At 43.6% G+C, this 15,676-nt stretch overlaps 1 protein-coding gene and 2 non-coding genes across 4 annotated transcripts; 2 read left to right on the top strand and 1 right to left on the bottom strand.

Moving 5' to 3' along the window:
- The first annotated feature begins 1,308 nt into the window (after window positions 1–1,308).
- LOC114768091 (putative monooxygenase p33MONOX) lies at window positions 1,309–11,628 on the top strand. 2 transcript variants are annotated; one of them, XM_028960191.1, is made up of 7 exons: window positions 1,309–1,437; window positions 3,322–3,480; window positions 3,875–3,956; window positions 4,374–4,450; window positions 4,823–4,950; window positions 9,786–9,937; window positions 10,950–11,628. In XM_028960191.1, the coding sequence occupies exons 1-7, from the start codon at window positions 1,378–1,380 to the stop codon at window positions 11,144–11,146; spliced, it is 855 nt and encodes a 284-aa protein (XP_028816024.1). In that variant the 5' UTR covers window positions 1,309–1,377; the 3' UTR covers window positions 11,147–11,628. The 2 variants fall into 2 exon arrangements, with proteins under 2 accessions (XP_028816024.1, XP_028816025.1); XM_028960192.1 differs by lacking the exons at window positions 1,309–1,437; window positions 3,322–3,480 and adding an exon at window positions 3,576–3,629.
- A 2,214-nt stretch (window positions 11,629–13,842) lies between these two features.
- trnad-guc (transfer RNA aspartic acid (anticodon GUC)) lies at window positions 13,843–13,929 on the bottom strand. The gene is given in 2 exon segments: window positions 13,843–13,878; window positions 13,893–13,929. It is a non-coding gene; the product is annotated as a tRNA-Asp (tRNA).
- A 187-nt stretch (window positions 13,930–14,116) lies between these two features.
- trnae-cuc (transfer RNA glutamic acid (anticodon CUC)) lies at window positions 14,117–14,188 on the top strand. The gene has a single exon. It is a non-coding gene; the product is annotated as a tRNA-Glu (tRNA).
- Window positions 14,189–15,676: the final 1,488 nt, after the last annotated feature.

Genomic DNA, 15,676 nt, shown 5'->3' with positions numbered 1-15,676 from the left:
ACCTTCAGCTCTTGCTGGGTAGTTTCGCAGCCGAGTGTGAAGCGGCTGGGATGAGGATCAGCACCTCCAAATCTGAGACCGTGGTTCTCGACCAGAAAAGAGTGGCTTGCCAACTCCGAGGCGGGGGAGAGGTCCTACCTCAAGTGGAGGAGTTTAAGTATCTCGGGGTCTTGTTCACGAGTGAGGGGAGAAGGAGGAGGGAGCCGAGCCAGAAAGCAAGGCTCTCGATTTACCGCTCGATCTTTGTCCAAAACCTCTCCTATGGTCATTAGCTTTGGGTAATGACCAAAACAACGAGATCGCGGTTACAAGTAGCTAAAATGAGTTTCCTCCGTAGGGTGGCCAGGCGCAGAGATAGGGTGAGGAGCTCAGACATTCGGGAGGGACTCAGAGTAGAACCGCTGCTCCTCCACATTGGGCAGGAGGCCCACGCGTCGACCCAGGACACGCTGGAGAAATGATATCTCCAGTCTGGTCTGGGAACACCTTGGGGTCATGCAGAATGAGCTGGTGGAGGTGGCTGGGGAGAAGGCTGTCTGGGATTTCCTACCCGGACCCGGATAAGCGGAGGAAGACGAGGATGAGGACGTTGAATTTCCGTTCGACCTCGTAAGGCTCTTCCCACTGGATGCACTATTCTTAATCGTTCTCGTATTTGCAATTTCTGATCTCTGATACCTGTCCCTCTCAAACTGCCAGTGATGAAGGTCTCTTCTGAGCCAGGGGTTCTTTGAAGGATCTTAGTAATTAGATGATCAAGCTGCTCATTATTAATGTTGGTGAAATTCCCATTTTCCAGTATTCTGTGGTTGTATAATGTCTGAATGTTCACAGAAACTATTCGAGATATAGATATCCAGCTAAAGCCTAAGTCTCTCATGTGAGTCAGCTGAGCAGAGGATATCCTATACCTTAAAACAGAACACATGACAAAGAACCATGTTAATTCACCTTGTGAGAATAAATGTCCTCTAATAACTGATAATATTGTTGCCATTTTTTACAATGTGTTCATCAATGGCTGAACTATTTCATGGCATTTAGACCATATTGCATATGACAAATACCACATTTAAATAGCACTAAATGTTAGTGTTACTCACCTAGGTGGTCCTCTCTGAGCTGCAGAATGTGTGCCCATACCACATGCTTGTCTATTATCATCTTCCTGAAGTATTTCAGCCAACATTTCAAAATCAAAAATTCCCTCAAGAATTGTTCCCACTAAAATGGCAGCCGTAGGGTACTTGTTGTTTTTTTGTGGGGTTATATTTTAACCTGACTTAGTTGCGCCACATGACTGAGTCGTGTACTTAGAACCACAGGTCAGCTGTGGTCAGAAGCCTCGTGGGCAGTCAAAATCAGATAAACGTGTACATGCAGACATGTGAAGAGACAGGTAGAGGACATAACATACCAGAGAAGTCTCCAAAGCAGGTAAGAGTTTTCCTGTTAATAATCATTCTTTAAAACCAGACTCCAATCAACTTCTGCTGCAACAGACGCCTCCTGAACAAGACTGGGTGACTGCTTTTATTTCAAATATCGCTGCTACTACTTCACTTTATTGACATCATTTCCAATGAACTAAATTCTTTGAAATTGCAGAATAGCACATCTAGAAAGTTTTAGTACCGTTGACCAGTGCTATTGGGGTGGAGCTGTTATTAAAGCTCTACTAAACCCTGATGGCTTGTTTTTAATGTAACAATCTCCATTCAACAATGAATCAAGTATGTTTCATCAGAAGAGCTGCAGGTCACAAGCTTCCTGTTATTTAGTTTCTGACGGCCATAATAAGAGAGGAAATGAGGGACAGACTGTGCAGTCTGCAAGTGTGTAAAACGGAACATAGATGCAGGACAACTGAACAGTCATGTGATTCTTACTTAACATTTATTAGTTTAAGCTATTTATCCCTATGAAAATGTAAGTACATAGACACACTAGCTAGTCTTGTGTTAGATGGTCACCACAAGTGACCTTTAGAGTCTGTAAACAGAACCGGCCCTGAGGCCTCCTGCCTTTTTAATGAACCTCATTCTCATCTTTAGTAAAAATCTTGTAGAGATGATGGTCCATCGCACTGCTGTACAAATTCTTCTCCAGCACATCTCAAAGATTCTCACCAGGGTTAATGGCCAGTCTAGGTGTGAAAAGGTCGTCTCTTCCTCCCTGATCCACGCTTGCATTATTTGGGCCTGATGAATCCTGGCGTTGTAGGAACTGGGTGGTTCTCCGCGTCTGGGTGGTTCTGGCTGCATGGCAGGGTCTGGCCCTCCTGGCTCTGTTGGGTCTCTGAAGGCACAATACCACGGTCCCCAGGGGCCGAGCCCCCCCCTCTCAGAGGCTCTCGTCATGTCCTCAGGTTGGCGGGGCTGTGGGTCCCCACATACACTATTAACCACTTACATGGAGATACGGAGAAACTTCGTGGACTCAGATGTGCACATAGGGGTAAAGATTAGGGCTCACACAGACACACCGAACATGTCTTGTACTTATTAGTACTGTGTGCTGTTAAATAACATTTAATATCGATTATTTGCTGTGATTAATACAGACGTTGCTTGTTGCGGTATTTTTTCTGCTGTGTTGGTATAAGCAGGTACAGAAGCAGATTGTCAGTGTTCATTCTCCATCCTCCTCCAAATCCCCCATCCCGTTTTTTCCGTAATTGTAATTGAATAAAAAAGGGTGCCGTGAATGATACACATACACAATTTCATGTGTCAGCTGTGTTAGTGACAGGTCAGGGGGGGAAAATGGAACTGGCCATGATGGCTGCATCACTTCATCCGCCTCTCTCCATAGCCGGATGTACCATCACTCTGAAACAGGAAGTCTGGACTCATCAGACCACATGACCGTCAACATTCAGCTATATCTGTAGCCAATATGGACAGAAAAAAATATAATGACCTACATCCTGCATCCCATTAAACAGGAACATACTGGAAAAAGGGATTCTAATTCTCCTAAGTTTGGAAGAGCCTCCCTGTGGGCTACTGTGCTGATATTCCTTTTTTCACAGCCTTTAAGACAATGGAATCAAATAAGTCTAGAATATCAGCACTTATTTAGTCCATAATCAAGTTCATGTTCAACAGAAGATCCTTATCAGCATCTACTGGTTGCAGGAATATATATATTTGAAAAAGATTAAAAAATATAGTTTTCTCTTCTGCGGGACGTCAGCAGTGGATTTCACTAAAGGACAGGCTGTGTGTGTTTATAATGATTGATATTAGTCCCTTTTGACGTTGGTGAAAGTGTGTATGTGTATGAGTTTGTAAATGTTTGCTGCATTTTTATTTTCAGCTCTGTGGGATGTCATCCCCTGGTGTCATAAGACGCCATTTTTTCAGCTACGATGACGCCTTTGACGTGGCACCCCACTCTCCACCCAATGACTTCACTGACTGCGTCACGTGGAAAAATCCTGTCATTCCAGAACACACATTCAGACACCTGGAAGAGGTTCAGTTCATTAAATTCCTCATTGGGTTCTTCACTTATCTTGGTACCATTCTACTGGACATTAGTCTGGTCAGGACACCTACAGGCACGTCATGTAGAAAGTAAAGCTGATGCCAGAGAACAGTCTTCAGACCAAAGCTGTGCAGATGGTGAGATGTAAAATCCAAAAGAGGTTTAAACGTTTCATTGCAAAATCATTAAAAATATAACAAGTTCTATAATCAAGCAAAACTAAAGATTCAGAAAAACTTATTCATATACAAATCTGGTCAAGTCAGTCAGTGTTGCTTTTCTTATTTTACTGTTCACTGTTCAGATAAACTTGTGTGTCTTAAATGGGTTTATTAACTGTGGATGTAAAGAGTGATGCGAGGTTTTCATTTTCTTCCCCCAGAGTCATACGAGTGATGTCATTGTAACAAGGTCACCTGCGGTTAAAACCAAATCTTCTTCAATGATGAGCTCGCTCATGATCAGTGAGTCTTACTGATGGGGTTTATGTAGACAGTATTGAAATTGTAATATTTTAAAGCAGCTCTATGTACATTTATTGAGTTATACAAGGAATAAGGTGCGTGTCACATTTTTTGTTAAATAAATAATATGGACTACAATATATCACTATATCATGTACAACCCCAACAACATTATTACTTAATTACTTAACAACACATGTTTTAGGTGAAAATGTAAAATAATTACAAAAAAACTACTGTCCCATTTTATACAGCGTTAAATTGTTTTATTGCTTTATTTCGTGGTATTTAAAGAAATAAAAGGACACAAATAAGGGAAATCGTGGTAAGGTTTCCATTTATATATATTGTTATTAAATTAAAATGCTGCTAATGTGCTATAATATCTGACCGAACAGGCCTGTTCTTTCTAACCAGAACTCGCCCAGGACAGCAGGCAGAGGACGGAGTCCCACCAGGACGGGCCCGGCCGGCGCAGGGGACAGACTGTGGCGGTAAATGAGAAAGAAATTAAAATGAAATAAGAATGAAATGAGAACGAAATAAAAAAATGGTATTTCCGTGACCCGCCTGTCCCTTTAAGAAACACGGGGGGTCGAACCGGAAGTGAAACGTGTTGCCGGAAGTCGGTACTTCGCCGCGTTGCTGCTGCGTCTGTTTTAAAGCCGTTCTTGGTTTTCACATCGTATCTCCGTCATCATGAAAGTGGATAAAGGTGTAAATCCGAAGGGAAAGTACAGTACGAGGCAGCCGTGTAAAAGGTGGCTCTCCGATGCGTTTTACAATATTCGTCACTCTAATACTCTACCTACATATAACATGTATATCTGTGTGTGTTCATAACGCTATTTTTGTTTTTCATGTAGAAGCTGAAGATGCCTAGTGGGGACTTCAAAGGGGACAACGTCTCAACATCAGCACAGTCCACCCCATCCTGCACCCCGAGTGTCACCCCCAACGTCAGCCCCCAGCCGTCCCCAGCAATCTGTCGCAGGTCAGATGTTCAGACCCAGGGTTGTCCAGTCCAGCAGAAGATCTGCTGCTGCTGTTGCTGTGCACGATGTCCCCTGCATGATGTCCCCTGCATCCTGCATCACAACAATGAGTAGCGTTCCGTTCGAATGGGATTCCAGGACTTTCATCTCAGGCTGGATGGAGCACACAAGTTCATGCTCAGCAGGGACACCATCTCTCCTCCCTAAATAACGTATACTGCTGGGTGGGAGAAAACGTTGCAGGTCGTGTAGCTCGATAAGAAGAGCGCGTCGTTCTGGGCCCTTTTACCTTCGCCTACCACTGAACTGTCTCCACTGAAGCTGCAAATGCAAGTTAAACGGTAAACGAGAAGTGACCATTTTTACCATTTAAATCTGTTTCAGCCGCCACGGAACACATCGTTAATCTAAACAGGGGCACAAAAATAACGTTATGAACACACACAGGGGCAGTGGTGGCCTAGCGGTTAAGGAAGCGGCCCCGTAATCAGAAGGTTGCCGGTTCGAATCCCGATCCGCCAAGGGGCCACTGAGGTGTCACTTCACTTTAAAGTACTGTCGGGCGCCGACACTGCTCCTGTCACGGTGCCCACTGCTCACTCAGGGTGATGGGTTAAATGCAGAGGACAAATTTCACTGTGTTCACCATGTGCTGTGCTGACACGTGACAATCACTTTCACCAACCTGACCTTTAACTCCAAACACGTCCTACATACAACAATGGCGGATAACACGTTCCAGATTCCTGTTGGGGACGTGTGGACGAATGTAAATAGTATACATTTATACCTATACATTTACATTTATCAGATAGTCTTTGGAGAGTGAAGATGGTACGTACAGTGTCACCAATTGCAGCAGCATGTCCCTGTCATGGGGTAACCATGGTGACGGGGTCCTACCTCTGCTTAGCTCACCTGCTGTTTGACACTCAGGTTCTTTGACTTGTGTCCACAGAGTGACCAAGGCAATCATGGAAACCCCTCACAGTTTTGTGATAAAACCTCTACTTGATATGTCTTCTATTCCAGGTACATTCCTACATATCATGGACATAAAACTTGTATTTATCAATCTATTTAATAATGTCTCTTAAACACACATTTATAACCAACTATAAGTGAGTCTTCACTTTTGTTCAGTTTCATTTAACTTAAGATGCACAGAACAAATTATTAAGGTCCTGGTGAACCATAGGAACCACTGAACAAAATTCCGACCTCACATGACACTTTCTCATTCATTTAGCACCTTCATCTTCTGCACTTTTCTACTTTCATTATTTCTGTCCTGACATCATCAGCTTGGTGTTTATGGTGTGTATGATACGCCTCAAGATCTGCGATTGAAAACCCTAACCCCACGCCCTAGTCCATCCCTAGTGTGGTGGTCACACGTGTGTTACACCTGTGCAGCGTGTGTGGCTTCCCACCATCATTTGTGGATTGATGTTTCACTGACCTTGGAAGTGCTGAGACAGACACGTTCTCCTCCGGAACCACTTAGGAATTACAGGAACTGTACTAAATTGGTTTACCTCTTATCTTCAAGACAGGTCTTTCAAGGTATTATGGGGAGGTGAGACATCTGTCCTCTCTGGGGTAACCACAGGGGTTCCACAAGGCCCTGTCCTTGGCCCCTTTCTATTCTCAATATACACTTGGTCACATCATCCAATCCCATGGCTTCTCTTATCACTCCTACTCTGACGACACCCAGCTCTGTTTGTCTTTACCACCAGAAGATACCATTATTGCGACAAAAATCTCGGCCTGTCTCTCTTGGCACCTCCAACTCAACCTATCCAAAACCGAGATTCTGATCTTTCCGGGCAACAACTCCCCTCAGCAAAACCTCTCAATTCAAATTGGCTCGATACTGTTAACACCCACGGCATCTGCAAAAAGCCTTGGAGTTTGGATCGATGACAAACTGAGTTTGAACCATCACGTTGCTGCGATCTCCAGATCCTGCAGGTTCACTCTCTACAACATTCGCAAGATTCGGCCTTTTCTCTCGCAACAGGCTACGCAGCTCCTCGTCCAGGCAATGGTCATCTCCAAACTGGACTATTGTAACTCTCTCCTGGCTGGAGCCTCTGTAGTCACCACAAAACCACTCCAGATGATCCAAAATATGGCAGCCCGTCTCATCTTCAACCAGCCAAAGTATACCCATGTCCCGCCTCTTCTCACCTCTCTCCACCGGCTCCCAGGAGCTGTTCGCATTGAGTTCAAATCCTTGATGTTGCCTACAGGGCTGTAAATGGAAGTTCTCCCTCTTACACCAACACACTACTAGCCAGATACACTCTTGCACACCCTCTCAGATCTGCACACGAAACCAGACTGAAAATTCCCTCTTCACGGGGTCTCCGATCCCAATCAACTTGCCCGGCTCCATTCGACTAGCCGAGACCACCACCACCTTTAAGAAGCAGTTGAAAACCCACTTGTTCAAAAAGTATTTAGACGCGTCTAACACACTCACTCACACTCAATAATTTTTATTTTTTTTAGCACTTAACAATTTCCGAGCATGTTCTTTTTCTGACAAGTTCGGCCTTATCAGGAGTCTTAGTTTTGTAACTCAAAATCTATAGAAACCAAATGAGAATTGCTGGTGTCGTCCTCTTTTAAGTCGCTTTGGATAAAAGCATCTGCCGAGTAAACTTGAAAGCACGTTCTAAGTCGCTCTGGATAAGGCCGTCTGCCAAATGCCGTAAATGTAAGGAACCATGCATACCTACCACTGCCTATACACCCACAAAACCAGCCTTGAACACCACCATACCTCCTACACTCATTACAACATCTAAGTTGCTGTATTTTATACTCAGGTTCCGATTACTTTGTGTTCATGGAAAGAAATGTAAGAAATGTATGTATGTTCCTTTTTGAAATATTACTTAGTTGGAAAAACGGGAATCACCTGAACTATTACTGAAGTAGTGTCACAAAATGTTCCTTTAATAACCTGAAAGCCTCAGCCTTATAGGTTTTTACATTTTACATACAATTTCTGGCCTGAAAAAGCATGAGAAACGGGACGTAACCTTTCCCTGTATGATGTCATAAGGGGAGAAATTCCAGATCCGACCTTCTGAGCTGCCGCTCTCTGGACGGTGAAGCAGAATGACCAAAACACTCTTTACACCGACCGCCATTTCTAGGCACAGCAGGACAGTGGACAGGCTCGGTGAACTCGAAGTAAAATTTTCACGATAGGGGGCCATTTAATGCTCACCACAACAATCAGATGAACTTATCACGAGTTGGATTAAAATGTTTAAAACATTACTGTATTTCCTTTACTTTTCGATGTCCGTCTTCAGTGGATGCAGTTTGGTTTGGGAACTCTGGCTTTTGCGGTTGGAGTTAATAAGTTCTTTATCTGGCTTTAGTATCTTCAGTTAACTACAGGTGTGACTCAGGAAGGCTCAAGGTGCTTCAGCAGATCCTGGAAGCTGTGGGCTGGTGCCTCCATGCATCCCACCGGTACACCTGATTGGAATGTGTTGTTGTGAATGGTCTCTTACCTTTTACCGTTTAACTTCTTCTCACCTTCTGAATTTGAACCATTTGCAGCTTCTGTGTAGACAGTTCAGTGGTAGGCGAAGGTAAAAGGGCCCAGAACGACGTGCTCTTCTTATCGAGCTACACGACCACCCAGCAGTATACGTGTTGAACAGAAGTGTTTAGAGGAGAGATGGTGTTGGTTGCCTTGTCTGTCGTGCTGTAAAAGGAGCATCTCAGCAGACTGCCTGCTAAACCTAAACGTGCCTGAGATGAAATATTCCACCATGGACTCCTGGAATTGTCATTTTTTGCAGCCTGATGTGGGGAGACAGGGGTCCTACAGATCCAAAAGAGAAGGAATCCACGTGAAGAAATGAAAATCTGTGGTCAATAGATTTGATTGGAAATTTAATTAAGAATCTCTGACTCAACAATGCGCTGTTAGAGAATAGCAGTGATGATTTCAGATGACAATTCCATGTCCTGGAATTGTGCTGTTGCTAAATATGCAGAATATCTATTAGTATAATTTAGTCATTCTAGATATTACAAAGAGCATATATGAGAAAATGAAGATGGACCAGTAACACTATGTTACTAGTAACATAGTTACAGGGGCAGTGGTGGGCTAGTGGGTAAGGAGGTGGACTCGGTTCAGTTCCACCGAGGTCCCCTTGATCTCGGGACAGCCCCACACACTGCTCATCAAGGCTCATGGTGAGAAGCAGAGGACGCATTTCGCTGTGCTGCATTTATAGTATAATTCTAGCGATTTAATACTAATATGGTGTCGTAGTAGCCTAGTGGGTAACACACTCACCTGTGAACCCGAAGACCCAGGTTTAAACCCCACTTACTACCATCATGTCCCTGAGCAAGACACTTAACCCTGAGTGTCCCCAGGGGGGGACTGTTCCTGTAACTACTGATTGTAAGTCGCTCTGGATAAGGACGTCTGGTAAATGTAAATATAATGACAAAGGTTATCATTTCACTATATAGCAATGTAATTCTTACAATGACATTAACATACTGGAGCAAATTTGCACATAAAATCCCTTATGGATCCATGTAAAGATCAGTCCCAGGACAACGTCCAGGTGCTGTTTGTCAGACATGGACCTGCAGAGTTTTTTCTTTTCTTCTGAATGTGCTTGGCTTTGCAACTATGTTGTTTAAGTAGTTTTTCTTTATTGTAGTTGAGTTATGACGATATGTATAAATTACTGCATGTTCACTGTGTGTTTAAATAGGTATGATCGGTTTAACCTGTCCTACGTACCTCTTTTTATTGCTATTAACTGTGTGTTTGTAGGAGCCAGCTGAGTCCCGTCCCGGTCCAACCCAACAACAGAGAGATGGGCGGTAACGAGGGCGCGGGTGGCGACAGGTGGACTTTCTTCGCCTCGACCCGCTCTGTCGTCCAGAACTCCACAAGTGACCCCGGATCGAAGAGCAGCTCCTCAGGTACTCCAGAACGTACAAGTCCAATATTCCTCCCAGACATTTCTCCAGTTTCCAGACGCGCCCTAACCACATATCACCACTACGCTGCGCCAAAGCGCCATTCTTATGATCACTCTGCTCTCAAAGATTACATTAAAGCAAAAATACGATGGCCGTCGTTTATTATTTCTCTCTCTTTAAACTATTTTTTTAAAGTCTGGCATGTCCCTAACAGGGTTTATCAAATCCCTAACAAAATACTGTATAAAACATGAGAGGTTTTTATCAACGTATGCTTTCTACCTCATCTGATCTCAGCTAATCCTACATACAACAATGGCGGATAACACGTTCTCTCTTTTTCTGTGAAATGGGGACTTTTTAGAAACTAAACTGAAGCAGTTTTCTCCAAGATAAAAACTCCACGAGCTAACGGCGAACTTCCTGAGCGGAGCTGTGACCTCGGCCTTGTGGGAGGGCTTTGGGGACAGAAGCTTCTCTTGTACTCTGTATTGGAGGGGGTTCCGGTGCGCATGCGGCAGTTATATGGTCAAGATTTCTGTACCCCATTTTTAAACTACACTTGAATGCAGATTATTCAGAGTAATCGCAGTCTGTATAATTTGTAGCTAATTTGTTTTAATTTTCATGTTTTCCTACAATTATTTTATATGATTTTTTTTTAAGTGCTGCTACTCTATCCTTGGGGGGCGGTGGTGGCCTAGCGGTTAAGGAAGCGGCCCCGTAATCAGAAGGTTGCCGGTTCGAATCCCGACCCGCCAAGGTGCCACTGAGTAAAGCACCGTCCCCACACACTGCTCCCCAGGCGCCTGTCATGGTGCCCACTGCTCACTCGGGGTGATGGGTTAAATGTAGAGGACAAATTTCACTGTGTGCACCGTATGCTGTGCTGCTGTGTATCACATGTGACAATCACTTCACTTTCACTTGTTACCATGGAATCAGTTATTGGGGACCAATATGTTTTCACTGGAGGAAAATATCTTGGGTCTGATGAAGATTCTCTCCTCAGGACCTTTCACCCTGCAGTCATACTTCGGGGTGCAGAAGTCGAGTACGTTGGATGGCATGAAGACACAGGTCAGTCTGACTGTGGAGGACCCAATTAACCAGGCACACATCACAGATGCCGGGGACGGGAAGGTGGTCCAACGACCACACAAGCTGAAACCTCGAGACATGAACATTCTGACTCCTTCTGGCTTCTGACACCCGCACTACTACACGCTCATCTTCTGTCTTACGTCGCGGTCAGGTCTGATTTATCTCTCTGGTTCTTCACACACGGCTCTCCTGCCAAAATTTGCCAGCAGCTTGTTTTAACAGTGGCTCCATGTATGTGGTCTGCTCTCATGCTGAAAATATTACTCTTTACTTGTGGACCAGGTCTTTTATTCCATAAATAATTTCATTCCTAACCACGTGTTGCTTAACCTTGATGAGGATTTTTAAAAAACTTGTACTTTCTGCACAAGTGATTACATACTACGTCTACCCATTTCCTAAAATAAAGTGAAATGTAATTGTAATGCAATATTTTCTTTTTTTAGAACTTTGCTGTTATAAATGCATCTCTGTTGTAGTGTTTATAAAAATGCATAAGCTTCTGAATCTCCTGTAACTACAACTTTCAGTGTGATGCGTCTTGTGTTTAACTATGGAAGACACCAATAAAACCATCAATACCATTAGTTCAAAGCACCACTGCATTTATCTTATAACAATATTTCATTTGTGCAACAGTAAATCATATCCACACATAATAAACAGCACCTTTGGTTACATTTGTGGATTTGTTTTAAAAAAGTGAATAAACACGTGGATATGGAGGCAGAATAATTCTACCACAGCACCAGTGTAGAACGTCTTACTGAGAAACTTGATGGTGGCTGGATGTACGGTGGGGGGAGGGGGAGGAGCTTAAAACTGCTCACCCTCTCCACTGGAGTGCTGCCGAAGTCCACCACCAGCTTCAAGGCCTTGAAGGAGGTTTTCCTTACACCATGAGGCCAGGTTCTCTACCTCTTCAGTGCTGATCAGTCCAAGGCCCTTTAGCTTGGTGGAGGGTGGAGTGCAGGAGATGGGAGATGTGGTGTCATTAAAGGGCAAACTCGCGAAACATCGGTGAACCTTCCCGGGAACGGCCGGCGACCAAAAGCGCAACAGGTCACAAAAGACCCCACATCAAGTGTTCATGACTCCACCATAAGAACATTAAGTCTTGTCTCACTTTTCCCCCAAGACTCCTGGAAAAATGACGAGATAAAAGTTGAACTTTTCGGAAAGAGTGTGTCCCATTACATCAAAAAGTGGTAGGAACGTCCAAAGCGCAGTGTGGAGCATCTGCCCATGTTTGGAGGTACTGGACAGTGCAGAGTAGGTTTCCAGTGTCATGGTCTACACTGCATGTCCATTAAATGGTCCATTTGAAGATCCATAAAGCTTTAGTCGTAATGGTAGTTGTGGCTGTGGTCACTGTTGTGGAACATTAAGGTTCCAATAACCCATCTCGGGGAGAAGAACATTTATTGAGAGCATGTTTTTCTATCCTGTGGTTTTTTACCGAAGCAGAAGATCAAGCTGTAATTACCAGCGTCCTGCAACACGAACACAGAGGACAAACACCAGGACATAACCAGGACAAAAGGTTCAACATTCAAGATCGGTTTATTGTCAGTACGTCAGTATACAACGTATACCGTGTACTGAAATAATGTTTCACACAGACCCCACATAATAGAATCATAAAAGAAAAATATATATGTATATACACACTAAACTAACCTATACTAACTAAAACTAGAACTGAAATACTGTACAGACTAGACTATAAACAGTGAACTGGGACAAACAGGACGCTTGGAAGTGGATATGTTGGATACTTAAACGGGACACACAAGACAAGACAAACGTGCAAAATGTGCGGGAATGTGCAAAAAGAGCAGAGACGAACAGGATGTTAGGAGGTTCTTATGGCTGGAGGTTAATTATGTTCTGGTGATGTTGGTGCATTGAGAGCTCGGACTGCTCATGGGAAGAAGCTCTTGCCGAGTCTGGCAGTTACAGTTCTGATGCTGCGGAACCTCCTGCCAGACGGTAGGAGGGAGAACTGAGCATGTGAGGGGTGGTGAGAGTCCTTCACAATGTTGTAAACCTGACAGATGAGCTGAGAGACGTGTGGAAGTAGAACCCCAATGATGCACTCGAATATGTTCTCCAAGTATTTTATCCCTTTACAGCTCCAATTTGAGAAGTTTAGTATTGTTCTGTACTGTCTGGGTTGTTCCACAAGTCTGTACATTTTTAGAAACTCCCACCATGCTGTCAGAGATGAAGTGATACTGATGCGTTTAAAGCATAGGTGTCATTTGATAATTGAGTAAATGAGCCTTAGGTCTGAAATGTTATATTTAATATGAATATTTTATATTTCTAGATTGTAGTGGGATGGACGGAGCAATTAACCAGAAGGACTGTAGATTTTAGTTGATCGAATACTCTGATATTCTTGAGAAAGAGTTTATTATGCCTTTAGTTGCTGTAGCCTGCCTTAATTGCTGCTGTTAGTGGTTCAATAAAACTGTTAAAAGTAAGGAGGAGAGTAGTCAAGGAAGGGGGGTCAAATTTTGCCAATTAGAGGTTAGGACTCGGCGCTTTCACCGCCGCGGCCCGGGTTCTCTTCCCGGTCAAGGAAGGGTTGTAAAAACTTGCCATTATGCCAGGTCTGGGCTGTCCAACTAAATCTTTTCTAGTAAGCAAAATGCTTTTAAATCAAGAATATATTAAAGGTATCGGGTGATCTAGTTGATAGTTTTTAGAACTCACACCCCACTGCCCGTGTTCGCATCCAGGACAAGGAAGGATTAAAAAAATTATATTTTTCAGACATTTATAAAAAAAAACATTCCTTCGAGCCGGAATTGAACCAGCGACCTAAGGATTACGAGCAGTACAACGACAGTCCTCCGCTCTACCAGCTGAGCTATCGAAGGAACAAACACCACACAACCTGACAATAAATATGAACGTGTGTCATAAAGAAGAATTGAATACCAGAACTTGGCTGTACAAGAATAAAAAAAGTTTTTTAGTCTGTAAGAAAAAAATTTAATGGATTCCACTTACAACAAAACAACTAAAATAGTGACAGATCTTTTTTAATCAGTTAAAGTCAGAAGGTCCCTGGTGGTCTAGTGGTTAGGATTCGGCGCTCTCACCGCCGCGGCCCGGGTTCGATTCCCGGTCAGGGAAAGTTTTGTGAGGTTTTATTTCTTTATTCTGTTCAGGATTTTTTCTTAGAAAAAAAACACCTTCAAGACGGAATTGATCTAGCGATCTAAGCTTTAAAACCAGGAATGTGTTGAATGTGCCTGGTGGTCTAGTGGTGAGGATTCAGGTCTCTCACTTCAAAGCACATGTTCGCTGTCCGGTCAAGGAAAAGTTGTAAAATTTATCCAGGCCTCGGCTGCACAACAAAATCAGCAAGATGCTTTTAAATTAAGAATACATTGAAGGTCCCTCGTTGTGATCCCAGGGCTCAATATTTCCAATGAAAGGATGAAACGCTGATCTTGTCTTCCCAGTGACAGACGACACACGTTGACAGCAGAGAGAGAGAGACAAGCCACCATGGTCCAAATGTATATGCAAGGTCCCATGTCGATGACATAAATTCAACATTTGACCTTTTTTCTGCCCACGCCTGGGTGCTGAAAAGGAGGGGCAACATGTGCATGGCGTGCGTGGAGAAAGTTGGATTAAATACATATTGGGAGAACGGGAGAAGATTCCTCCTGAATCCACAGATACGGGAAGCGCCTGCTTCAGGTTTGACTTGACTTAGATGAAGATCAGTCCACTGTACAGCTGATGCTTGAGAGGCTTTGCATTCATATACTGAAACTATGTATTAGTGCAATTGATGTAAATTTCATTTTGTATAAAAACCACTCAATCACAACCTACAACAGGGAGGAGCGACTTACAGTCAGTAGTTACAGGGACAGTCCCCCCCCCTGGAGACACTCAGGGTTAAGTGTCTTGCTCCGGGACACAATGGTAGTAAGTGGGATTCGAACCTGGATCCCCTGGTTCATAGGCGAGTGTGTAACCCACTAGGTTACTAGCACCTGTAGTGGGACAGGGTGGGGACTCAAGTCTTCTAAACTAGCATGCAACGCATGATTGCATCGCACTCCCTAATTCATGTCTAATTAAGTTATGTTTAGATGAGTTTTTATTCGATTTCACATCTTAGCATAGCATGAATCTCTTAGTGAAATCATCTACTAAATGGATATTTCAGGCAAAAACCATGATTTCGATCTTAATGTGTAAATAGAATAATTCCAAAGTTGATCCAGAATCAGGTGAGTTCTTCAGACTTTTTAATGTGTCGGGCAGGTCCTTCAGGGGCTTTCATCTCAGACTTCTGACCTCTGATGTCACACAAGCATTTGCTGATGTCCCTACCGTGACCACCTCGGGACAAGCGCTTCCTGTCCTGTCCAGTCTGGGGACACCTTCCTGTCACCCTAATCATCTGATCATGCTGGTATTAGTCTTTTCTTCCGGGCTTTCCCTTCAGTAGACCACATGTACAGATCAATACATTTTAATCAAATACAGAGGTGCCACCAGTCCGGATATGTAACCATGGTAACAATGTCATTTAATGTCTTCACACTTTGCTGATGAGGCTTTTTTATCAGCAGCTCGGTTTTAACAGCTACAGTTAGC

This window comes from Denticeps clupeoides, chromosome 18 (genome assembly GCF_900700375.1).
Source record: "Denticeps clupeoides chromosome 18, fDenClu1.1, whole genome shotgun sequence".
Taxonomy (NCBI): Eukaryota; Metazoa; Chordata; class Actinopteri; order Clupeiformes; family Denticipitidae; genus Denticeps; species Denticeps clupeoides.
This window is presented reverse-complemented; position numbering and strand designations above follow the sequence as displayed.